Source organism: Pleuronectes platessa, chromosome 1 (genome assembly GCF_947347685.1).
Source record: "Pleuronectes platessa chromosome 1, fPlePla1.1, whole genome shotgun sequence".
NCBI lineage: Eukaryota > Metazoa > Chordata > Actinopteri > Pleuronectiformes > Pleuronectidae > Pleuronectes > Pleuronectes platessa.
This window is the reverse complement of record NC_070626.1, coordinates 32,983,159-33,008,820: the sequence shown is the minus strand read 5'-3', so window position 1 is coordinate 33,008,820 and position 25,662 is coordinate 32,983,159. Positions and strand designations below refer to the sequence as shown.

The 25,662-nt window shown below is 45.7% G+C and overlaps 1 protein-coding gene across 1 annotated transcript in view; it reads right to left on the bottom strand.

Moving 5' to 3' along the window:
* Positions 1 to 11,574, bottom strand: part of LOC128436813 (multiple epidermal growth factor-like domains protein 11) — a 51,473-nt gene extending 39,899 nt beyond the window's left edge. Inside the window, exons 1-2 of the mRNA XM_053418722.1 lie at positions 11,499 to 11,574; positions 2,464 to 2,556 (exon numbers count right to left, since the gene is read on the bottom strand). Coding sequence (XP_053274697.1) covers positions 2,464 to 2,556; positions 11,499 to 11,559 — 154 coding nt within the window. The 5' untranslated portion in view covers positions 11,560 to 11,574. The remainder of the gene's footprint in view (positions 1 to 2,463; positions 2,557 to 11,498) is intronic.
* Positions 11,575 to 25,662: the final 14,088 nt, after the last annotated feature.

Genomic DNA, 25,662 nt, shown 5'->3' with positions numbered 1-25,662 from the left:
TCTGGTTAGCTGCAGCTGCAGGAGACAGGAGACAGAGGACGGACAGTGGACGTCTCTTCCTCTCCTGTCTCACGTACAGAGGTTCGAGGCACAAACAGCTCTGCCCACACCAGGCCTGTTCTTCTGGTTGCAGAGTAGCTACAGACTTTAATCAGGTAAAAATAGATCCAAAGATTCTTTATATTCAAACTCCTGCATGCAGTGGAATTGATTTGCCACTAAATGGTTTTGGGACTGTGCAGAAAATGTAAAAGCCGTGATCATGTTCCCTTCACATGAAGAGGAGACGCCTGGAGAGAGAGACCTGCTCTGTTCCTCTCAACACGTGCTTCAGGTTCTGAGTTTCAAACACTTTCCTTTACAGCCGTGTGTCTCAGTGGAGAAGTGGATCCATGTTCCTCTCGTTTCTCCAGCTCTGACGTTTCCATGATCTTATTCATGATGTGCTTGACACTGAGAAAGAAAATCGGAGCGAGGCCGACCAATCAGAGAAGAGCCTCAGCCACTGTCACCGCCTCAAAATCCAGAACCACTGGGGGGCAGCGTAGGGACGGACGTGTTCCGGGTGTGAACATGGAGCAGAAACACTCAACACCAACATGAAGGTAGTTTCACTGGTGAACATCTCACATTCAGACCAGAAGAGGCTCCAGGACCTGAAGCTTCCACTGATCAGGATCCAGAACGTTCTGAAGCTCCTCCTCCACGCTGCTGCAGCTCCACTACTTGTTCACAAGGAGACACGCTGCTCTCACCCGGAGCCGCAGGACATTAGAAAGACTACAGAACGTGGGACAGGATTCACGTCCTCTGTCCAATCAGCTGAGAGCATGAAATCAAACACTGGATAACGCTGCAGGACACAGAGTCCACTGTGCAGCGTCCTCCACAGAGCTGCTGCAGGGACGTGAAGATCTTCACACTGGAGAATGAATCCAACATGATTTATTATTGGTCCAGACGTCAGATAGACTTCTCTGACAGGCGTGTTGTCTGCAGAGAGGAAGCTGCTGCAGCCAATCAGATCCGTCTCTGAGACGAACAAGAGGGAGACAAGAGGTGGACGAGGAATCGATGGACACCAGAGGAGGTGCAGAGGAACCGAGTCACATCCAAGTTCCAGAGTGAAGCCGACACTGTTTACCACAGAGACGTGACTGAGCTTCATCCTCCTCTTCCTCCTCTTCCTCCTCCTCCTCTACCCCCCACACACACACACAGCTTCATGTCAGTGATGAAGATGAGTGTCTGTTGTTCTGCACAATGAAGCTGAACTTAATAAGAGTATAAATACATATCAGTGTGTGGACCCTGGGACAGTTAATACGCAGCATGTGAGGAGGACAGTTTATGAACCCAGCCTTCTCCTCTGGTCCCAGGTCTGCAGTGTCATGACCTCACTTCATTGAAGAACAACAGTGTGTGTTTCCAACCAACTGATCCGTGTCACTCAGTTTCCCATGAATCATCCAGACTGTGGCAGATGATCATATTCCAATGAGTCGGCAAAATAACGTTTTATCCTTTATCTCTAACTTGGTGTTTTGCTCTTCCATGTGCAGCTCTATGTATGTTCCATAAAGTGGGAACTGTCCACGCAGACAGTCCCACCTCAGTGTCACCAGCAGCTGTGGACAAACAGAGCAGATCTGTCCCTCACGTGAGGACGTGTCTTTCACTCTTCTGTCTCTTTTTGAACCTGTTACTCAGAATCTGTCGTGCACCGTCCCTGCTGCCACTGATTGGATGAACACCATGAGCCTGAAGGTTTGAAATCACAGCACGCCACCTACACCTGCTCCCATTGGACGGTACCAGCTGTCAATCACACTGTGGTATCCACCCCCCCGAACACATCCGGTGCTTTATGGTCTGTTTGACTCTAAATTATCACAATTCACTAAATGAACATCAGCTGTTTGAAGAAGACTTGAAACTAGAGACTGAGACGTGAGCAGAGTGTGGAGTCTCAGGTTTCAGTCACTTCCTGGTTGGCTTCACTTCCTGGTTGGCTTCACTTCCTGGTTGGCTTCACTTCCTGGTTGGCTTCACTTCCTGGTGGGCTTCACTTCCTGGTGGGCTTCACTTCCTGGTTGGCTTCACTTTCCGGGTGTAACTTAAACAAACTGCAGCATTTTGCTCTGAAGCTAAACGGGTGAATCTTTGTCCCTCTGTTGTGTTTCTGTGTGAGTCAGCCTGATGGGCCTCGACTGTGAAAGTGTGTTTTAGTTTCATCAGCAGGTGAACGTCAGAGGAGCCGAGCCTCCGTCACTGATCATCTAACTCAGCTGCAGCTCCACCGGTGGTCTGAGCACATGGTGAAGAGCAGGAGCTGCTGTTCACTGGTTCATCTGCAGCAGGTGTCGAACAACTACACCTGTTTACCTTTATATAAACTAAATCATTGTAGTGTGGGATCTGATCACATGTTGTGAGGGATCTGAACACACGTTGGGTACTCACCACTGGAGCAGTCCAGTCCCCCCCAGCCCGGCTCACACTGGCAGGTATCAGGAGAGACGCAGCGTCCGTGGGAACATTCGTCGGTGCAAAGCGCTGCAGGAGAAACAACTTGTGTTAATATCACATCACACAGAGGTTGTGTAGCTGTTCAGAAGTTGTGTAGCTGTGTAGCCGTTATTCACCTGTTCCTCTGCTTTTAATTTGGTTTAACCGGCTGGGTGGTTATGTTGTTGTATTTTGTATGTTTTTATATATACATATGCTTTTCATTTTATATTTTTATTATTTGGTTTGAGTATTTCATTTCTTTAAAGAACAAATCAGAGTGAAAGTTGCTTTATTATCTTGTCAGAGGACAAGTGTCCACAGACAGAGCAAGACCAGACACGATGGATGGATGATGGTTGGATGATGGATGGATGAGTAACTTGGATGGATGTATAAATTGATAATTGGCAGATTGATGAGCAGAAGTTCAGAGCAGGACCATGAAAGGACGGATCAGACTCTGGATCTGCTCGGGGGGGGGGGGGGGGGGGTGCTTCCTCCTCTCTTATGACGCAATGACGCAATAATTGAAAGTGAAAAGTCAAGTTTATATTATTAAAGTTATTTCTGAAGTGCCACCAGGTTAAACTTTGATGTTGTGTTCCTCTTTGAAGTCAGTGGGGGGGGGGACCATTTTCTTCCTAAATGTATTTATTACAGTGTCTCTTTGTTTTCCCTTTCTCTCTTCAGGTCTCGTCCTCCTCTTCCCTCGCTCCTTCTCGCCTCCACCTCTGAACTCTCGGCTAATCGCTGCGCAGGATAACGACCGTGTGAGAAACGCTGCATCGTTCATCAGGTAGTGATGGAGGCGTTTGTTTGGAACCTGCAGATAGTGTTTGACAGGTCTCCGCTGTAAGGTCGTGTCATATTGAAATATTACAGCCGCTGCAGAAGCTTAAGGTGAAAATGAAGATGTCAGAGCTGCGTTATCTGTGGTGTGTACGAGGGAGATAATGGAGCCTATCGGGCGCCGGCTCGTGGCATCGCAGCGGATCTGAGCCCCAGTGGATTCTTCTAAGGTTAGTGAATAAATAAATATAAACAGCAGGTCACAGTTTGTGTCTCGATGGATTCACCTCACTGGAATATGAACGTGTCAAACCACAAACAACTGAGGCAATGGAAGGGTTAAACTGACAACAGGTCACCGGGTTAAAACCTGAGAACACCAACTCCTTTATTTTACTATTCTCATTTTAAAATCTGTCGACTCAAAGACCTTTTGTTCTGAGTCCAGAGCTTTTTATTTAACTTCTACTAAAAAAAAACATGATGATTGATGTTCAGCTCTCAGAGAAAATAAAGCGAGAAATGGAAATTCAGCCCGGCGCCGCGTCTGCAGGTTTTTCATTCGATGCTACAGCTCGGTCTCAATTCAGGTTTGATCCTCAGACGACATCAGCTGCGTCTCCACCGGCTGCGCAGACAACATCTGCTGCGTCTCCACCGGCTGCGCAGACGACATCAGCTGCGTCTCCACCGGCTGCGCAGACGACATCAGCTGCGTCTCCACCGGCTGCGCAGACGACATCAGCTGCGTCTCAACCGGCTGCGCAGACGACATCAGCTGCGTCTCAACCGGCTGCGCAGACAACATCTGCTGCGTCTCCACCGGCTGCGCAGACGACATCAGCTGCGTCTCAACCGGCTGCGCAGACGACATCAGCTGCGTCTCAACCGGCTGCGCAGACAACATCTGCTGTGTCTCCACCGGCTGCGCAGACGACATCAGCTGCGTCTCAACCGGCTTCGCAGACAACATCTGCTGTGTCTCCACCGGCTGCGCAGACGACATCAACACGTACAGATGTCGCCAACCAACCAGGCTTCAAACGAGAACGTTCTCAGGTGATTAAAAACCGTGAACAGATGTTTTTTAAAATATGAACCATCAGTTGTTTGGTTGCATTTAAAAATACATCCCCTAAAAATAAATTATTCTGATGTTTTCACTTCACGTTTACAGCTATTGTATCTTTTAAAAAAGTTTATCACTGAAGCGCAATGAATCATGGGAAACAGAGATGGGGAAATGTTGAAGCATCGTACCAGAAGCTTAACATTATCGTATTTTGAGGAAAATTATCATACTCCAGGAGAGTAGGTGTGAGCCGTGTCGAGATTCTGAACTGATTTAGTTCCAGAAATATGCACAAGACTCTTATTTTGAAACATGGAACAGGAAAGACTGAACACGTTCATCATCACAACAACGATTGGCTGGAAAGATGACACGTGCGTTAACAAATGGTTAAAATATTACGGCTGATAATCAAAACTGAGAAACAGTTTTTCACTCCAGGAACCTCAGTGTTGAGTTTCATTTCTGTGAGGACACAGAAACGTCTTCTTGGATTAAAATCAGGACACAAACAATCCAACAGCTCATAAATAAAAAACTGTCATTTAACCAGACTCACTAAAAACATTAAACTGTTTAATGGAGAGTCAAAGTGTCTTCATCCGACTTGTTAGAGGAACTTTATCAGCTCCGAGTCCTTTATGAGCATCACATGAATCCTCCATCAGGCTGGGATGTGCCTGGAGGAGCCGGCTGACAGCTCGGAGACTTACTCCATCACACAACTGAATCCTCTGGTAACACAAACAGGTGGCCTGAGCCTGACGTACATAAATATGTGCAAAGGCACAAATGAAGATCACATAAATGAAGGAGAGGCTCCCTGTGGATTCACTGTGTCTGACGCACACAGCAGCAGATCCGTTCAGCTCAGGGAGGGTGGAGGTCTGAAAGGTGCAGAGACGTATGTGAGCAGCAGTGAAGGTGGAGGCCGTCCTCAGTGAAGCTTTATGGGTTTTATGGTGTTTTAGCCACTGAAGGGTCGTGCTGTCTAAATTTATAGTGGCAGCGCGTTAACGTTTTACAGCTTTTTCTTCCCCTCACACATTAGGACACGAATCCTCGCAGCCACAAACACTTGGCAGAGCACTCTGGGTAAAGATTTATCCTCGCGCAGAGGAGGTGGAGTTTCTGCCTGTTAAACAGAAAACAGCACATTAACTCTGGAAGACGACACTGTGAACTGAAACGTCTGTTTCCCGTCTGTCTGTGATGAGATGTAAGATATCAGAGGTTTCTACATCAAAAAACTGTTGAATATTAGAAATATTAACGAGTGAATTCCTTTTGTTCTGTGACTTTCGCAAAAGCAACGTTCATACATGGCATTGAAATATTAATGCTCCAAAGAATCTGCATTGAGACACGATGCTTGATGACAACAGAAATAAACAACACAAGCAGTTTGTGTGTCCTTCAGTGAAGCTGCTGAACACAAGCAGATGAAAACATGAGCTCCTCTGCAGACGTCACTTTAAACATCTGTCAACTCAGTTCTGCTGCTGATCTGAGATCAGGAGGCAGGAAGTCGAGCAGAGAAACGTTCAGCTCGTCCTGTGAGATCCTGAGTCGCCTGCTGAACGAGGCCTGAACAGATCCAATCAAAGCACCAGGACTCGTCTGGATCAGAACCTCCAGCTCAGCTGAACTCTGCCTCCGGCTCTCTGAGCGGCTCTGAGGCGGAGCTCCCCTGGACGAGGACACTCGTCTCATTCCCTTCAATCACTGATCTCATTCTTCCGGTCACTTCCCAAAGCTCATGGACGAAGGACGACTGGTGAATCAAGAACTTCCAGTCCAGTGCCCCCCCCCCCCCCCCGCTCAGTGATCCTCTGACATCGTGATGACATCAGAATAAGTTCACGAGGAACATTTCCAGACTTCAGGTCTGAAAAAGGTTTATTGAAAATCAAAAAGGCATTCCACTCTGAGTTTTGCTGGAAGCTTAATCATTTGATCTAAAACTGCTCTGGTAGAAGACATTTAAACTGCAGGTTTCACTTTGTGTTATTGAAACAAACACCTCAAGCTCCTTGTTCTGCTTCTTCACTGAGGATTAGGTGGAAGAACGTGTGTAGAAAGAGAACACAGTGAAACTTGACCGAGTATGCATGGAGCTTCCTGCAGTCGTTAAAAAGAATAAAGCCAGAAGATACACTTCTTCATAAACGTCTGGTCGGGACCTTTGTGTCCAGCGGAGAAAGAGAAAGAGATAAAACACAGGCTCAGATTTTAATAAGAGCCAAAGACACGTGCTCTTGTCATCCTGAAGGAGAGTTGATCAATCATTTAACAGGAGCTTCATCCTTTCATCCTGCGGATCGGAGCTGAAACGCTACGAGGACGATTACATCAGCAGCCGCTGCAGCCAGATTAATAGATATCAAATTAATAATCACTACCTAATTCCAGCTATTGTCTCAGCATGCTGAAGTAGTCTTTAGTGCCCTTCAAGCTCCTGATGAGCTGCTGGAAGAGCGAGAGCTGATGGAAGAGCGAGAGCTGACGGAAGAGCGAGAGCTGACGGAAGAGCGAGAGCAGAACTGACGGAAGAGCAAGAGCAGACGGAAGAGCGAGAGCAGAACTGACGGAAGAGCAAGAGCTGATGGAAGAGCGAGAGCTGATGGAAGAGCGAGAGCTGACGGAAGAGCGAGAGCTGACGGAAGAGCAAGAGCAGACGGAAGAGCGAGAGCTGATGGAAGAGCGAGAGCTGACGGAAGAGCAAGAGCTGACGGAAGAGCAAGAGCAGACGGAAGAGCGAGAGCTGATGGAAGAGCGAGAGCTGACGGAAGAGCGAGAGCTGACGGAAGAGCAAGAGCAGACGGAAGAGCGAGAGCAGAACTGATGGAAGAGCAAGAGCTGACGGAAGAGCGAGAGCTGACGGAAGAGCGAGAGCTGACGGAAGAGCAAGAGCAGACGGAAGAGCGAGAGCAGAACTGACGGAAGAGCAAGAGCTGATGGAAGAGCAAGAGCTGACGGAAGAGCGAGAGCTGACGGAAGAGCGAGAGCTGACGGAAGAGCAAGAGCAGACGGAAGAGCGAGAGCAGAACTGACGGAAGAGCAAGAGCTGACGGAAGAGCGAGAGCTGACGGAAGAGAGAGAGCAGACGGAAGAGCGAGAGCAGACGGAAGAGCGAGAGCTGAAGGAAGAGCGAGAGCAGACAGAAGAGCGAGAGCAGAAGGAAGAGCGAGAGCAGACGGAAGAGCAAGAGCAGACGGAAGAGCGAGAGCAGAAGGAAGAGCGAGAGCTGAAGGAAGAGCGAGAGCAGACAGAAGAGCGAGAGCAGAAGGAAGAGCGAGAGCAGACAGAAGAGCGAGAGCAGAAGGAAGAGCGAGAGCTGACAGAAGAGCGAGAGCAGATGGAAGAGCGAGAGCTGACGGAAGAGCGAGAGCAGACGGAAGAGCGAGAGCTGATGGAAGAGCGAGAGCAGACGGAAGAGCGAGAGCTGATGGAAGAGCGAGAGCTGATGGAAGAGCGAGAGCTGACGGAAGAGCAAGAGCAGACGGGAAGAGCGAGATCGGACGGAAGAGCGAGAGCAGACGGAAGAGCGAGAGCTGATGGAAGAGCGAGAGCTGACGGAAGTGTGAGAGCTGATGGAAGAGCGAGAGCTGACGGAAGAGCAAGAGCAGACAGAAGAGCAAGAGCTGAAGGAAAAGCGAGAGCAGACGGAAGAGCGAGAGCAGACGGAAAAGCGAGAGCTGACAGAAGAGCAAGAGCAGACGGAAGAGCGAGAGCTGACGGGAGAGCGAGAGCAGACGGAAGAGCGAGAGCAGACGGAAGGGCGAGAGCAGACGGAAGAGTGAGAGCTGATGGAAGAGCGAGAGCAGACGGAAAAGCAAGAGCAGACGAAAGAGCGAGAGCAGACGGAAGAGCGAGAGCAGACGGAAGAGCGAGAGCAGACTGAAAAGCAAGAGCAGACAAAAGAGCGAGAGCTGACGGAAGAGCAAGAGCAGACGGAAGAGCGAGAGCTGAAGGAAGAGCGAAAGCAGACAGAAGAGCGAGAGCAGAAGGAAGAGCGAGAGCAGACAGAAGAGCGAGAGCAGAAGGAAGAGCGAGAGCAGACGGAAGAGCGAGAGCAGAAGGAAGAGCGAGAGCAGACGGAAGAGCGAGAGCAGAAGGAAGAGCGAGAGCAGACGGAAGAGCGAGAGCAGAAGGAAGAGCGAGAGCAGAAGGAAGAGCGAGAGCAGACAGAAGAGCGAGAGCAGAAGGAAGAGCGAGAGCTGACGGAAGAGCGAGAGCAGACGGAAGGGTGAGAGCAGACAGAAGAGCGAGAGCAGACGGAAGAGCGAGAGCAGACGGAAAAGCAAGAGCAGACAGAAGAGCGAGAGCAGACGGAAGAGTGAGAGCAGTGAAAGAGTGAGAGCAGTGAAAAGCTATAAGAACAAATGTCAGTGTGACAACGGTTTTAAATCAGAGAATGAGGCAGTTTTAATGATTTCGGATGTTAATACAGATATCTGTGAAATAATCAGATACATGCTCTGTTAAAATACAGGCTCAACTGATTTAATATGGTTTTTTGTCTTATAGCACATGATAAAAGACCCCCCCCCCCCCCCCCCCCCCCCCCCACAGTTATTTCCATCAGTGGAGCAGTAGTGAGCGGCAGAGGGAGCTGAGGGGTTAAAGGTCGAGGCGGGTTGATGGCTGATGAGGTCACAGACGGCCGAGCTGCTCAGGATCAACGATCGGGGGGGAGGGAGGACTGAGGATGGAAAATGAAAAATGAAGACGAGTGGAGGAGAAATCGTTGTGACAACAGAAAACGTCCCGAGGCCGAGACGAACAGAAAAAGGATTCGACCGTCAGCGAGGCCCGAGCAGACGGTCGATTCAGGGAGTTTACTCCGGTTTGAAGAAGCAGAAAACACGTTCTACAGGTGGAACATGGAGAGAATACCGTTGAGCAGGAAATGAAAAAATGGAGGCTGATATAACAGCAAACAGAGAGAGGGAAGCCCTCTGATCTGATTAGCAGCCTCCGCTCTCGCTCGCTCTGCAGGACAGGAAACCTTTTATTTATCTCAAGCTGTGCGTATCACACAACAAAAGACCCGTCCGGGGCCGTTAGCCTGATCGGAGCAGGCGTCGCCTTCGCCTCCAGCGCTCACACGACTGTGTGTCGCTCAATGGAGGTCGTCTCCGCCCCCCGGGGCAACTTAATAAAGTTGTTTACAAGCAGATGTTGAATAAAGACGCACAATACACACCCTCTTTACCCTCCGCACCCCCGAGGAAAACCCATTCACCTCCTGTGTCCAATAAGAAAAGGCGACGCGGCTCTATAGAGTTTACCATCTAGAGTGGATAATTGATTTCTCTCGCTGGATCGGGGAGAGAGTCGGTCTCAACACGGAGAGTTTCTCTCATGTGATAAGATTCTGTTCCTGATCCTCACGTGTTCATCGCAGGTCGACTGTCAATTCTTTCAAAAGGATTTTCCTCTGAGCAACGTTCAAAATTTTTATGACAAAAACAATCTTAGTCCAAATGAGCATTTCAGCTCCGTATCAGAAACTAGAGCTTCACTCAGTGGAGCTCAGACCTGCACCATCACAAACCACATCTCAGTTCACTAGAACCTGGTTTTCATTTGGATCTGCAGCAAGTTAACGTCAGTCCTCTAAATATGTCCAGTACTTTTATCAAGATCCAGGAAATGTTCTCTGAGAAATCAGTGAAAATGTTGAGGGTGAAAGAAATTCCTTGATATATTCACACAAAGACTGAATTCCTTCCTGGACCCGTAACTTGGTGAAAGAATACATCTCAATAACAACAGGAGAATTGGGCCACTGATCCAATCAGAGCAGGCGGTTGACATTAGACCCCGCCTCCTGCTGCATTAAGGACCAGGCTACACTCAGCACGTACTTTTATTACAAGTAAGTACTTATTTAAATTCAAGTCCAAAAGTAAAGTGGTACTTTTACTAGATTACTTCTTTCGTCTCTTTCCTTCTGAGGACGTCCTCGTGGGAGATAAATGTTCAGTCTAATAAACGTCTGTGTCAAACATCTGTCCTCTCATCTGTTCAGTCCCACTCTTTTATTTTCTTGATCTGGAAAATCACCAAGAACTTCAAACTAAAATATATTGAGCTGAGAAATTATGTTTCTAACGTCTCACTGACTAAACTCTGCAGCCAAAGATCCGTCAGGAAACAAATGTCCACACGAGAGGTTCTGCTCCTCTGGTGTGAAACTATCACAGAGACACTTTCTCTCAAAGAAAGATAGAAGAGAGAACGAGTGTGATGGACGAGAGACATCAGCAGATTTCTGATATTAGCAGAAGTTCGATCTGATTCTTCTACTTTTCACCGTCTCTGTGTTCGTCGGGTTTTCAGCTGTTTGGTCAAAGTTGGAGCTGAAATCCTCGACTCAGTAACAGAGACGTGTTGATCAGACTCTTAACGTCTCGAGCAGCAGATACAGAAACCGCCTGGTGCAAGTGAAGAGATAACGACAGAGGTCCAATCACTGCTCCTCACCAGATGCTCTGCAATTTGAACCAGGCTGGACGCTCTGTGTGTGTCGGGAGGAAAAGGTTTGAAAATAACAACGCAGCTGACAGGAAAATTATTGTTTTGATGCACAGTGAACACAAGAGGACGGAATATTTCACATCCCAGAGAAAAGGTCCGTGCCGAGGAAACAACACTGAGATGGAACCCAGGATGTGATTCCTTTTATAAAACCACAGAAACCAGAGCAGAGATGAAATCTGTCTTCAGTCAGGAAGAGAAACAAGTCGATTCTCTGGTTTTTATATCATCCTCATATCTGATCGCTGAGGCTGTTTGTACAGTTTCTTCAATCGGCTCAAAAAATCTAATTTACTAAACTGATCGTAAAACAAAGTGTTTGTAAAAAACATGTAGAGAAAGAAAGAGAGAGTCTGAATCAGATTCAGGTTCCATAGTTTCATCTGATCTGTTAGTTCTGGTTTCACATCGTGATTTAGAGACTAAAGAATTTAATCTGACGTACGTCCTGTGGTCATCACCTACATGGGCGGAGTCTACCTGTCTACATACTGGACTCTGATTGGCTTATATATATATATTTGTATTAAATAAAATGTATTGCTTCATTCATCCAAAGTGTAAAGTTGTTAGAACTTACGAGCACACAGGTCTCCGCTCTCAAAGAAACCCGGGCAGCACTGAGAGCGACGTCTGTACATGGTCCTCACACCTCGTCTGTAGGCCGTCTTATAGCTGATCCTACTCACAGACACACACAGACACACACAGACACACACACACACACACACACACACACAGACACACACACAGACACACACAGACACACAGACACACACACAGACGCACACACAGACACACAGACACACACACAGACACACACACACACACAGACACACACACACACACAGACGCACACACAGACACACACACACACACACACACACACACAGACACACACACACACACACAGACGCACACACAGACACACAGACACACACACAGACGCACACACAGACACACAGACACACACACAGACACACACACACACACAGACACACACACACACACACACACACACACAGACGCACACACAGACACACACACACACACACACACACACACACACACACACACACACACACTCACACAGACACACACAGACACACACACAGACACACACACACACACACACACACACACACACACACACACACACACACACACACACACACACACACACACAGAGTGAGAAACAGCAGAAGCAGCAGAAATGTCACATAATCATAATAAGGATATTTTGGCTTCATTTCTTGAATGCATCGTTATTTACAGTCGGTGGCTTCCTGAGTTTTCTCGTTTGTGAATATTAATTGAAAAATGATATTTACTCATTTCACAAAGGAACAAAATAACCTCAACTCTACATCAGTGGTTTGCACGTCAGCAGACAGATTCACCAGAACGTGTGTTTCACCTGAAGAGATAAACTGAGAATGAGAGAACCGCTCTACACGTTTGTTCACGCCGCTCTACCTCCAGAGGACGAGCACCTCTTATGTTTCAGATAGTTTCTCCCACTCACTCAAGGACGCCCATGTTTTCCGACATTTCAGTTTAAGATCAAGGACTCAGCTCTTAGCTGGAGGAGCTAAACTGGTGCCCATAAAGCTTAATGGGCTCATTAAAGCCGATACGCCGACAGTCGCTCATCAGAACGACCACATCAGGCTGAGCTGCCGGAGGCGGGAGGAGACACCAGAGGCCTCCGACCATCAGCTGCTCAGGAACCTCCTCTATCAGAACTCATGACTCCAGAGGATTCAGATGATAAAACTCCATCAGTTTTATAATGTTCTGTTTATATGATCATCAAACTCAAGATTCCTTTTCTCCTCAGAACGTCTTGTAATAATAATAATCATTTTGGTTTAAAGGAGATTCACACTGATCACCTTCTGATCATCAACCGAGGATCAAAGGCAGATTTCAAACATCACAAACATTGCTCTCTCCCTTTATTTCTATTCCTGCATAACAAGAGAATAAATAGAGTTGAATTTGTAACCTGATCATTTCCCAGTTGTCCTGCTTCATGACAAACAGTCAGAAAAACAATCAGCTCAACATTTTGAAACCTGTGTGTGTGTGTGTGTGTGTGTGTGATTCTGTTTGGTTGTTAACTTGTGATCTTCAGCACGTAGATGAATGATGAGGAGGATCAGAGTCTTTCTCCTTCCTGTCTTCTCACCTGTGTCTGGTGCATTTGAACCAGTTGAGGATGTCGGTGCAGCGGGTGTAGTAGACCTGGTCGAAGGGATGAGCGTAGGACTCCTGCACCGTCACCGCGTAGCTGCAGGGACACAAACACACAACTCACTGTGCAATCCTTTGTTTCTCATCCAGTAAAGAAGCATCACAGGATTTCACTCTCCGGCCTTTGGAGGAAAACGCTGCTGGTGGAGGAGGGAACATTTCTAAAAGGTGAACTTTTCTCCTGAAGACACCAAATCGATAGCGTTTACTTTAAAAAACCAATCATCAGGATGAGGAGGATCGATCACAGGATGTGGAGCTGGGACACGATCAATTCTCTCAGAGACGATTGGATTTCCATACAAACTTCAGGATTCTCAAAAGTCATGAGACGACTCAACCTCTGAATTCTGTGTTTGTGCTGATTTGATTCTCCTGTCACAGTGTGTGTGTGTGTGTGTGTGTGTGTGTGTGTGTGTGTGTGTGTGTGTGTGTTTACTGAACACACTCTAACCTTTAGAGCAGTGAAAGCTCTAATAATCATCAGTGATAGAAACACATATGCAGTGAATACACAGAGAGCATCGATCACAGCAGCTCAGAGGAAACACGCTTCCACTCAGCGTCGAGTGCTGCGGCCAATCAGGCGCTCCGATCCGCTCGGCGCTGGATTTACAGCCGCAGAACTTCCCCCCCGGGAGTAAAACCCTTTTCACTTCTGATTATTGGAAACCCCTCAGTGTTGATTTGCGACGGGGACTCCATTAGTTCAGAGTCTGAGCTGAGTTATGTTTCAGGTTGAGAAGCAGAGGGGGGGCGGAGACTGACCTCTCCCAGTGGCTGCACACGTTGGGGTCGTCCGGGTTGAGGCCCAGAGAGGAGGAGATGAAGCCGAGCAGGTTGATCCACAGCAGCGCCCGAGGGGGGACACCGCCGGGCGCCATGGTCCTCCTCACCCGACCTGCAGGGGGGCAGAGAGACGTGACACCTCTGAGGCTCTGGTGATGGGTTCGTGACCCAGAGAAGAAACACGACAAGTCAAAGAAAAACCTGAGGAGGCTTAAAGAATGAAACATGAAACTGAAAAACAGAGACTGAGTGGATCTGATACCATCACAGTACATTTACTGGAGGTGAAGTACTTTAGACTGATGATACTGACCATCTGATTTCTACTGCACAGCTGAGTCTACTTTTATAATATAAATAAAAAGATTTTCATTTTGTATACAGACGTATAGAATAAATCAGTGACTTCCAATATCATTTTTTTCTTAACTGATATAAGAAACTTTATTGATCCCACGCTGAGGAAATTCACCTGCAGCAGATAAATAGAGGAAGACAAGAGATCGAGTGAAAGTACTAAATTAAATACAAATAGATGATAAAATGTAAAAATAAATATATAGATATGTTCATAATATACACATTAATGTTTCAAATGTTCCTGTTTCTATAAAAACTAATTTGATTTATTATCTAAAATTAATTTTATTTCAATATATTTAAAAGTAAAAACAGGTAAATTCACAAATAATTCACAAAAATAATAAGAGAAATGTTTCATTCGATTGGACATTTAGCAGCAGAGACCGGGGACGTGTGGAGCACGTGGATCGGTCTGTAGTTAAATGTCTGTAGCTGTTCATCCCACAGGAGGTGAAGAGGAGGGTGGACATGTGCAGGGAGGAGAGGAGAGTGATGAAGGCTCAGAGTGGATCACTGAGAACAACACATCAGAACCAGGGACCAAAGAGAAAAGTGACACGAGCAGTAAGAAGAACATCAGCAGGTTGAGTCACCGTCCGAGGACAAAGAACACGGAAGCAACAGGAGACGAAGACATCCGACAATATGGACATGTCTTCATATGTGAGGGGGGGGGGGGGGGGGGGGGGTCCTGTGTTATTTGTCAGGACCACGTGGAAACCCCCTGAACCTTATGCTAAATAGCAAAAGCAATCTCCTCCCCCCAGAACCCCCCCCCCCCCCCGCTGCTTTACATAAACATTAACCACAGTCACACAACCCCCCCCCCCACCCCCCACCCCCCCGAGCCGGCAGCTCGTTGCTCACAAAGACCAAACTGCTGAATCTCAGCTGCGACACGAGGGGAGAATTTAAGGCGACGCAGGTGGAAGCTTCTGGCAGATTTACCACAAAGACGTTTCTCAGTCTGATGTCTCCACTGAGGACATGTGTGCAGTCTGGATGTCTCCACTGAGGACATGTCTCCACTGAGGACATGTGTGCAGTCTGGATGTCTCCACTGAGGACATGTGTGCAGTCTGGATGTCTCAGGGACAGAAGACTCAACAGAACACACTGACATCCCTGCAGGATCATGGGGATGATGAATAAACCCCTGAGTGACAGAGGACAGACGCGTCCTCCCACTCCGTCCCGTAAAGGACTGACACCACGCCGGTGGACGACCGGTGGCATGTCCTCATTAGCTGTGAGACGAGGACGAGACGGACAGGCTGAGGCTTGGTGTTGGTCTTCGTCTGCTGTGAGGAGGCTGCAGACGACTCAGCTCATAAAGTCACAAGGAGGTTAAACACACAGGAGAGAGATGAGGGGGCAGATTCAGGGGTCAAGTTTAACATGTAGTTATCAATGAACTGTTGATTTAATACAACATTTTATCAATCTATTTTATTTATATTCACATTATGGCCCAAACAAAAAAATGTAACTTAAAGTAGAGAAAATGTCATCTTAAATTTCAAGATGTGGAAATGTTTGATTTAATAAATTCTAAGAAATGTATGAAAACCAGTTCGGCTGCAGGATCATTAGTGTTTATGTGTTTTATTTAATCATGTTTAACTGTAAAATATCAAGTTTCAATTAAATGTTTTGTCATTCGGGTTAAATTAAATATTTAGATTTGACCGATGATATTGGTATTGTTCCCAAAATTCAATATTGATTGAGCTCTTGTGCTTTTCTATGTTTCATAAATATTATTGGAAGAATTCAGGCATCAGAAATGTTAAAAAAAAAACAGTTTACCTGCAGCAGAAAGAAGCTGAACCAGTTTCAACCAGTCGTCAAACTGGATCTGAAGAAAAATCCACTCAGAGAAACGAAGGAGGACGAGCTGGACGTCAGGGAACCTGTTAGAACAGAGAGGAGGGACAGAGAGGACATTTACATATAACATGTACAAGTAAACAAGGTATACACATATAACATGTACATGTAAACAAGGTATACACATATAACATGTACATGTAAACAAGGTATACACATATAACATGTACAAGTAAACAACGTATACACATATAACATGTACATGTAAACAAGGTATACACATATAACATGTACATGTAAACAACGTATACACATATAACATGTACATGTAAACAACGTATACACATATAACATGTACATGTAAACAACGTATACACATATAACATTTACATGTAAACCTGTGTTCAAACAGGGGATGAACATATATAACTAAACTAAGTGAAGAGGGAGCGTTGTGTTATTTTCTCTTTGCATTGATCCACTGAATCACATTGAGACATTTTTCACGGCCGATTCTTTAGTTTTCTTCATCTTCTTCATCATCACATTTTACTTCGATGCTCCTGAGGACACAAAAACTGAAGAATCTCCTTCTACAGATTAATTCACCTTCAGCACAAACAGGTGGAAGCTTCCATCTGATTCTCCTCAGGATGAAACCGGGAGATAATTCATCAAACGCTCACTTTTACCTGAGCTCTGCCATATTTTATCAGCGCTTCACGAAAAGTAAAAACAGAACAGAATCTGTAATGTGTGCACGTGACGTGCGGCCACGTGCACGTGACGTGCAGGCTGTGCTCAGCTGAGGCCGTTTCTCATGAGCAGACACTCAGAGCGACAGTGAATCAATAAAAACACAGTTATTGTTAGTCAAACAATATTTAATCTGCTGAACGTGGTGCAGAGAGAAGCTGAAGCTCCACAGACCCACTGGGAGTTCACACTGGACGATGATGGGATGAATCACAGACCAGTGTGAAGCTCCACAGACCCACTGGGACTTCACACTGGGCGATGATGGGATGAATCACAGAGCAACTCAGAAACCATCAGATCAGTTTATCTTTCACTGCTTCGGACAAAGATCTCAGGAAATCAAACTTTAATTCACCGGAGGAAACAAGGCTGCTCTGGAAGTCTCCACTGGTTTCCAGAGGGAGTTCACACTGGTTTCCAGAGGGAGTTCATACTGGTTTCCAGGGGGAGTTCCCAAACCACTCGAAAGAGAAGAGGCAACTAACAGCCGTTTATGTTTTGACTGTTTCTTTCTTCTCAGGTCTCTTCATCTCTTCATCTCTTCATCTCTTCATCTCTTCATCTCTTCATCTCTTCATCTCTTCATCTCAATGAGACCGATTCAGTAAAGACTAAATAAATAAAATTATAAAGATGTCATTTATATTAGTCTTTAATTAACAAAGTTCTGAACAGATTAGCATCAAACTTGAGATCAGGGACTCGAGTCCACGTTGAACTCACTCAATGTTGGTTTGGATCCAGTAAAAAGAAAATCCAGGATTCTTCTAGAGTAAAGTAGAAATACATTTGAGTTTCACCTCATCAGACCTTTTGTTTTCTCTTCTCAGCTTGAGACGTGTTTCACTGAAGAGAAGAAGAATTCATGTCACTGCTCAGAATCCTCTCTGAGGTTTCTCCATTAGTAAATGAGAGCGTCTCACTCGGTGCTGTGTGAGAGCAGAGATGTGATTACTGTGTCTTTCACACCAGATAAATAACAGCCTGCTTCTCTTCAGGTTTAATTAATGTTCTGTCGTTGTTGTGGTGAGTTATCAGAGCGCTGCACGGCTTATTCTCTTCAGGAAGCTCAGAACCACAAATCACAGCAGGTGACAGCTTCTAGAGAGCGTGATTCTAGATATGGAACTTTAATCAAATAAATGTGGAAACTTCAGGAGACAGAGCTTCAGCTGCTGAGACACAAACATGAACAAATACCTGGGATGAAACTACGAGTACAAAGGAAACTCAAAGGAAGATTAATATTTACTACGTGAGAGAAGTCTCTGTGTGAACGTGAAGAATGTGGTTCTGGTTCTGTTTTCATAAACAACAGAATCCTGGTTGTCTCCTCAGCTCCAGACGATCTCCAGCTCCAGGACTTTGAGTGAGAAGCTTCACAGACTCTGAGGAAACGTCTCTTCAGTCGAGTGCGACCTGGTCGTCACATCGGGAGCAGGTTCTAAGAACTAAGAGTTTCTCAACTAGCAGATTGTTGAAGACCCTCATGCACCACTGATCAGTGAGTGATCACACACATGAAGGTTAAACTACTGAGCGACTCAGATCTGATCAGAGAACAGCAACAACAAACCAGTCTACATATCTCACCTCATTCTGTTGTAATTATTCTGTATTAATTTCTATAGATGTGATTTGACTCATGTTGGACCCCTGATGTGATGGGACTTTCAAATATCAGCCAGTTGTATGAGCAGCCTGACTGGTATTCATCAGCTGTGGTTCCCAGCAGGGAACTGGGCAGATTCAATGACCATTAGTTCAGAACGTTCTTAAAACAGGGGGGGGGGGTATAATGTACTCTAAGTACCAGAACCTATACTTGAGTATGACTTTTTCAGAACTCTTTTCACCTGAGTAAAGAACATATGAAAATATGATAAATCTGAATTAGACACTAAGTCACGTTAATTCGATTAGACTTGAATCTTGTTTTTAACTCCTCTACAGCAGATTTATGAAAACTGTATAAGATCTATAAAAGATTAAGCTTTCATCAGGCGGCCTGATACTTCAGCTGCAGATGATTGAGCTATGATTCATATTTTCTTTCATTTATCAGATCTCTGTCTTGGTTCTGAACCTTTCAGTTTGGACGATGTATATTTTGTCCGGTGCTCTTCACTTCAGATGTTCACCAGTGAAACAGATTAATAATGATGTTCACACGTGAAACAGATTAATAATGATGTTCACCAGTGAAACAGATTATTAATGATGTTCACCAGTGAAACAGATTAATAATGATGTTCACCAGTGAAACAGATTAATAATGATGTTCACCAGTGAAGCAGATTAATAATGATGTTCACCAGTGAAACAGATTAATAATGATGTTCACCAGTGAAACAGATTAATAATGATGTTCACCAGTGAAGCAGATTAATAATGATGTTCACCAGTGAAACAGATTAATAATGATGTTCACCAGTGAAACAGATTATTAATGATGTTCACCAGTGAAACAGATTAATAATGATGTTCACCAGTGAAACAGATTAATAATGATGTTCACCAGTGAAACAGATTAATAATGATGTTCACCAGTGAAACAGATTATTAATGATGTTCACCAGTGAAACAGATTAATAATGATGTTCAACAGTGAAACAGATTAATAATGATGTTCACCAGTGAAACAGATTAATAATGATGTTCACCAGTGAAACAGATTAATAATGATGTTCACACGTGAAACAGATTATTAATGATGTTCACCAGTGAAACAGATTAATAATGATGTTCACCAGTGAAACAGATTAATAATGATGTTCACCAGTGAAACAGATTAATAATGATGTTCACCAGTGAAACAGATTATTAATGATGTTCACCAGTGAAACAGATTATTAATGATGTTCACCAGTGAAACAGATTAATAATGATGTTCACCAGTGAAACAGATTAATAATGATGTTCACCAGTGAAGCAGATTAATAATGATGTTCACCAGTGAAACAGATTAATAAAGATGTTCACCAGTGAAACAGATTAATAATGATGTTCACCAGTGAAACAGATTAATAATGATGTTCACCAGTGAAGCAGATTAATAATGATGTTCACCAGTGAAACAGATTAATAATGATGTTCACCAGTGAAACAGATTATTAATGATGTTCACCAGTGAAACAGATTAACAATGATGTTCAACAGTGAAACAGATTAATAATGATGTTCACCAGTGAAACAGATTAATAATGATGTTCACCAGTGAAACAGATTAATAATGATGTTCACCAGTGAAACAGATTAATAATGATGTTCACCAGTGAAACAGATTAATAATGATGTTCACCAGTGAAACAGATTAATAATGATGTTCACCAGTGAAACAGATTAATAAAGATGTTCACCAGTGAAACAGATTAATAATGATGTTCACCAGTGAAACAGATTAATAATGATGTTCACCAGTGAAACAGATTAATAATGATGTTCACCAGTGAAACAGATTAATAATGATGTTCACCAGTGAAACAGATTATTAATGATGTTCACCAGTGAAACAGATTAATAATGATGTTCAACAGTGAAACAGATTAATAATGATGTTCACCAGTGAAACAGATTAATAATGATGTTCACCAGTGAAACAGATTAATAATGATGTTCACACGTGAAACAGATTATTAATGATGTTCACCAGTGAAACAGATTAATAATGATGTTCACCAGTGAAACAGATTATTAATGATGTTCACCAGTGAAACAGATTAATAATGATGTTCAACAGTGAAACAGATTAATAATGATGTTCACCAGTGAAACAGATTAATAATGATGTTCACCAGTGAAACAGATTAATAATGATGTTCACCAGTGAAACAGATTAATAATGATGTTCACACGTGAAACAGATTATTAATGATGTTCACCAGTGAAACAGATTAATAATGATGTTCACCAGTGAAACAGATTAATAATGATGTTCACCAGTGAAACAGATTAATAATGATGTTCAACAGTGAAACAGATTAATAATGACGTCTCTTCTTCTGCCTCCAACAGGTTCAGTGAAATCTGGGGTCGCTTGGCTGAACTCTGATTCTTACTCAAGTTCTGCGACAAATTGATTTAGAAAGAAAACACTTCAATGCAGAATATTTAAGTCTCATTGTTGCTGTTTATAGAAAATTCTCCCGGGACCTTTTATTATTTTATATCAATGACAAAATGTCTCCATGTAAATGAAGCAGGGATCCAGGAGGTTGTGTTTCTCCCGCGGGGACAGGAAACACTTTCTAATAACAAAATGAAACGCCAACAAAATAAAACGTTTTCTTATCATCTGACACTCATGAAACCTGAGCATCATAAAAATGACTGTTAAAAATCCATCAGTGCCACAGCACAGTCCACATAGTTTATCTATTTGAATTATTGTTATTATTAACTATTAAAGAAAACACAGCTTCTCTCTGCTCAGAGGGCACTGACGATATTTACACTATTAACAATATTAATAGTGAGCGGTCAGTTCCCACATTCAGCCCATAATCATGAGGCTGATCAGATGGACGCCTCGGTCTGATTGACAGATGATGTGTCATGTTTCTGAGCGTGAAGTTACGCAGCTTGTTTTAATGTCTTTGTTTTTAATGACAGTGCAGTTTTAGTTAAGTTATAGTTTCCACACCAGACCAAGGCAATTTCCTTTATGTGCAAATATACATGGCAATAAAAATAATTCTGATTCTGATTCTGAAGCTCCTGGTGTGTTTCTGCTCTTTGCACCAAACGGTTTGTGACGTTCTCGCTTTGAAACAGAGGAACCGCTGGTTGAGCTTTAAAGAAGAATAAAATAAAAACAGGTGGAAAGAAGAAAATAGAGTCGGCTCCTGGAGACAAAGGAGAAGGTCCAGGTTCATTACTCGACTCAATACAGACGAACAAACACATCTTTCTCCTGAAGGAGCGACTGCACGACACAAAGGACGTCTCCATCCCACGGGCTGCTTCCTGTAATGAAGCTGAGCAAAGGTCACCCCCCCCCCCCCCCCCCACAGTTTAATTAACCACGTCGATCTCAGGTTCATCCACACAGCAGCCACAGGAACCAATGATCACAAGCACAGGACGGAATGAGTCTCCTGCTCCTGCTCCTCCTGCTCCTGCTGCTCCGTTTGCTCCTGCTGCTCCTGCTGCTCCTCCTGCTCCTGCTGCTCCTCCTGCTCCTCCTGCTCCTGCTGCCCCTCCTGCTCCTGCTGCCCCTCCTGCTGCTCCTCCTGCTCCTGCTGCTCCTCCTGCTCCTCCTGCTCCTGCTGCTCCTCCTGCTCCTCCTGCTCCTGCTGCCCCTCCTGCTCCTCCTGCTCCTGCTGCCTCTCCTGCTCCTGCTGAGCCTCCTGCTCCTGCTGCTCCTCCTGCTCCTCCTGCTCCTCCTGCTCCTGCTGCTCCTCCTGCTCCTGCTGCTCCTCCTGCTCCTCCTGCTCCTCCTGCTCCTGCTGCCCCTCCTGCTCCTGCTGCCCCTCCTGCTGCTCCTCCTGCTCCTGCTGCTCCTCCTGCTCCTGCTGCTCCTGCTGCCCCTCCTGCTCCTGCTGCCCCTCCTGCTCCTGCTGCCTCCCACTGTGAGGACATGCAGAGGTTTAATATGAGACTCAGAGCTTCATGGACCAGAGGACGCTCCCTGTGGTCAACCCTCAGCTGCTGCTGGAGAGTTACAGCTCTGCTGACGCTCCAGAGGAGACCAGTCGATCTCCTCCGGTCTCCAGAGGCTGTTTGAGAAGCGCTCACTGCAGCTGACACAGGTTGAAGAGTCAGAGCTGTCAACACCGACCAACAGACCTGTGGCTTCCATTCAGATCCAGCAGAGAGCAGCTGGCTCCTCAGGAGACAGAGTCACAGAGCGGCTGATGTGGAAACATCATGAGAAGTGGGAGTGAGAGAGGAGTGAAACCTATCATGAGCAAAACTCTATGGAACTCAAATCATCATCATGTTCAAAGACATGTCAGAGGAGACATGTGAGTCTCTTCTGAAAACACTGAATCGTCCATCACATGCTTCCTCATCATGGTGAGGTCACATGACGTCACCGGAGCAGCATTCAGCCCAATCAAAACACAGGAACATGACACAGAGGCTGAAGAGAGGAGCTGACAGCAGGAGTTTGAGACAGAGGCTGAAGAGAGGAGCTGCAGCAGGAGTATGAGACAGAGGCTGAAGAGAGGAGCTGCAGCAGGAGTTTGAGACAGAGGCTGAAGAGAGGAGCTGCAGCAGGAGTTTGAGACAGAGGCTGAAGAGAGGAGCTAACAGCAGGAGTTTGAGACAGAGGCTGAAGAGAGGAGCTGCAGCAGGAGTTTGAGACAGAGGCTGAAGAGAGGAGCTGACAGCAGGAGTTTGAGACAGAGGCTGAAGAGAGGAGCTAACAGCAGGAGTTTGAGACAGAGGCTGAAGAGAGGAGCTGCAGCAGGAGTATGAGACAGAGGCTGAAGAGAGGAGCTGCAGCAGGAGTTTGAGACAGAGGCTGAAGAGAGGAGCTGCAGCAGGAGTTTGAGACAGAGGCTGAAGAGAGGAGCTAACAGCAGGAGTTTGAGACAGAGGCTGAAGAGAGGAGCTGCAGCAGGAGTTTGAGACAGAGGCTGAAGAGAGGAGCTGACAGCAGGAGTTTGAGACAGAGGCTGAAGAGAGGAGCTGCAGCAGGAGTTTGAGACAGAGGCTGAAGAGAGGAGCTGCAGCAGGAGTTTGAGACAGAGGATGAAGAGAGGAGCTGCAGCAGGAGTTTGAGACAGAGGATGAAGAGAGGAGCTGACAGCAGGAGTATGAGACAGAGGATGAAGAGAGGAGCTGCAGCAGGAGTATGAGACAGAGGATGAAGAGAGGAGCTGCAGCAGGAGTTTGAGACAGAGGATGAAGAGAGGAGCTGCAGCAGGAGTTTGAGACAGAGGCTGACAAGAGGAGCTGCAGCAGGAGTTTGAGACAGAGGCTGAAGAGAGGAGCTGACAGCAGGAGTTTGAGACAGAGGCTGACAAGAGGAGCTGCAGCAGGAGTTTGAGACAGAGGATGAAGAGAGGAGCTAACAGCAGGAGTTTGAGACAGAGGCTGACAAGAGGAGCTGCAGCAGGAGTTTGAGACAGAGGATGAAGAGAGGAGCTGACAGCAGGAGTTTGAGACAGAGGCTGACAAGAGGAGCTGCAGCAGGAGTTTGAGACAGAGGCTGAAGAGAGGAGCTAACAGCAGGAGTTTGAGACAGAGGCTGACAAGAGGAGCTGCAGCAGGAGTTTGAGACAGAGGATGAAGAGAGGAGCTGACAGCAGGAGTTTGAGACAGAGGCTGAAGAGAGGAGCTAACAGCAGGAGTTTGAGACAGAGGCTGAAGAGAGGAGCTGCAGCAGGAGTTTGAGACAGAGGATGAAGAGAGGAGCTGCAGCAGGAGTTTGAGACAGAGGATGAAGAGAGGAGCTGCAGCAGGAGTTTGAGACAGAGGCTGAAGAGAGGAGCTGCAGCAGGAGTTTGAGACAGAGGCTGAAGAGAGGAGCTAACAGCAGGAGTTTGAGACAGAGGATGAAGAGAGGAGCTGACAGCAGGAGTTTGAGACAGAGGCTGAAGAGAGGAGCTGCAGCGCTGACAGTCCGAGGAACGGGAGGTTTAATGAACATTAGAGCACGAGAATGTTTTACTGTAATAACACAAATTAACATGATGAACCTGAAGATGAACACAGTATGAATATCTCCCCACAGACACGCTGACCTTCAGCCGGAGCCATTTCTTTCTTCTGGAGTAATTTCAGTAAGAGCACATTTTTGATAATCAACGCAGTCGTTATGTTTTCAGCTGAACGCGGCTGACTCATCACCACTCGGCACATGGCCGCGGTTCAAAAACATGAGCAGCTGTTATTATAATGGAGGAGATGGTGGACTGTGACCCCAGTGACCCACAAGACCCCCCCCCCCCCACCCCCGTGTCTTTAACGGCTTCGCTCAATTGGCAAAGCACCAATCTGTGAAATCACCCTAATCCTCCCATTCCCCCTTCATCCCGCCCTGATCAATGGTCACCTGAGGGAGCGGGGGAGGCTGGGGGGGAGGCTGGGGGGGAGGCCGGGGGGGAGGGAGGATATTGATGGTCATGGAACCTCGTCGATAAATGATCACTTTAGTCCTTCTATCCTTGAGATGTGCTACTTTTCTTGATTAAGACGAAGGTTTCCAGATGTCAGCTCATATTAAACGTGCGATGAGGTTTGAGATCAGAACTCTCTGCACAGATCAGGAAGTGAGAACTTAATAATAATAACGAACGCTCCTGCAGAATCCATAATGAGCCAAGAGACTTAAAGGATCAGCCTCTGCCGACATTTCATTATCGTCAAACAAATCCCAGGAATAAAACAGCAGGTTCCTCAACGATCGTTCACGACACCGAGCGGCTTCTCCCCGAGTCAGCTCCTCGTAAATCAGGCTCCAGCCGGAGGAGATCACTGGACCGCTCGGTTCTCTAGAGTCTGGAAACACCTCAGAACAGGATCAGGTTCTAAAGTCAGGTCTCCACAGAGAGGAGGCCCAAACCCTCCAGATCCCTGCGTCGCCATCTTATCGCTCACTTTGGACACAAGCTGGAGAAAATTAAGAAAATGGAAAATATGGAGAAGCAATAATTGACTTCTTTGGGCCATTTCAGAAACTTATATTATGGAGGAGAACTTGATACTGATACTGAGTTATTTTTAAACACTTATAATAAGAAATGTGGATATTTTACATTTTAACCACACATTTTACTATAATTAACTATAAATAA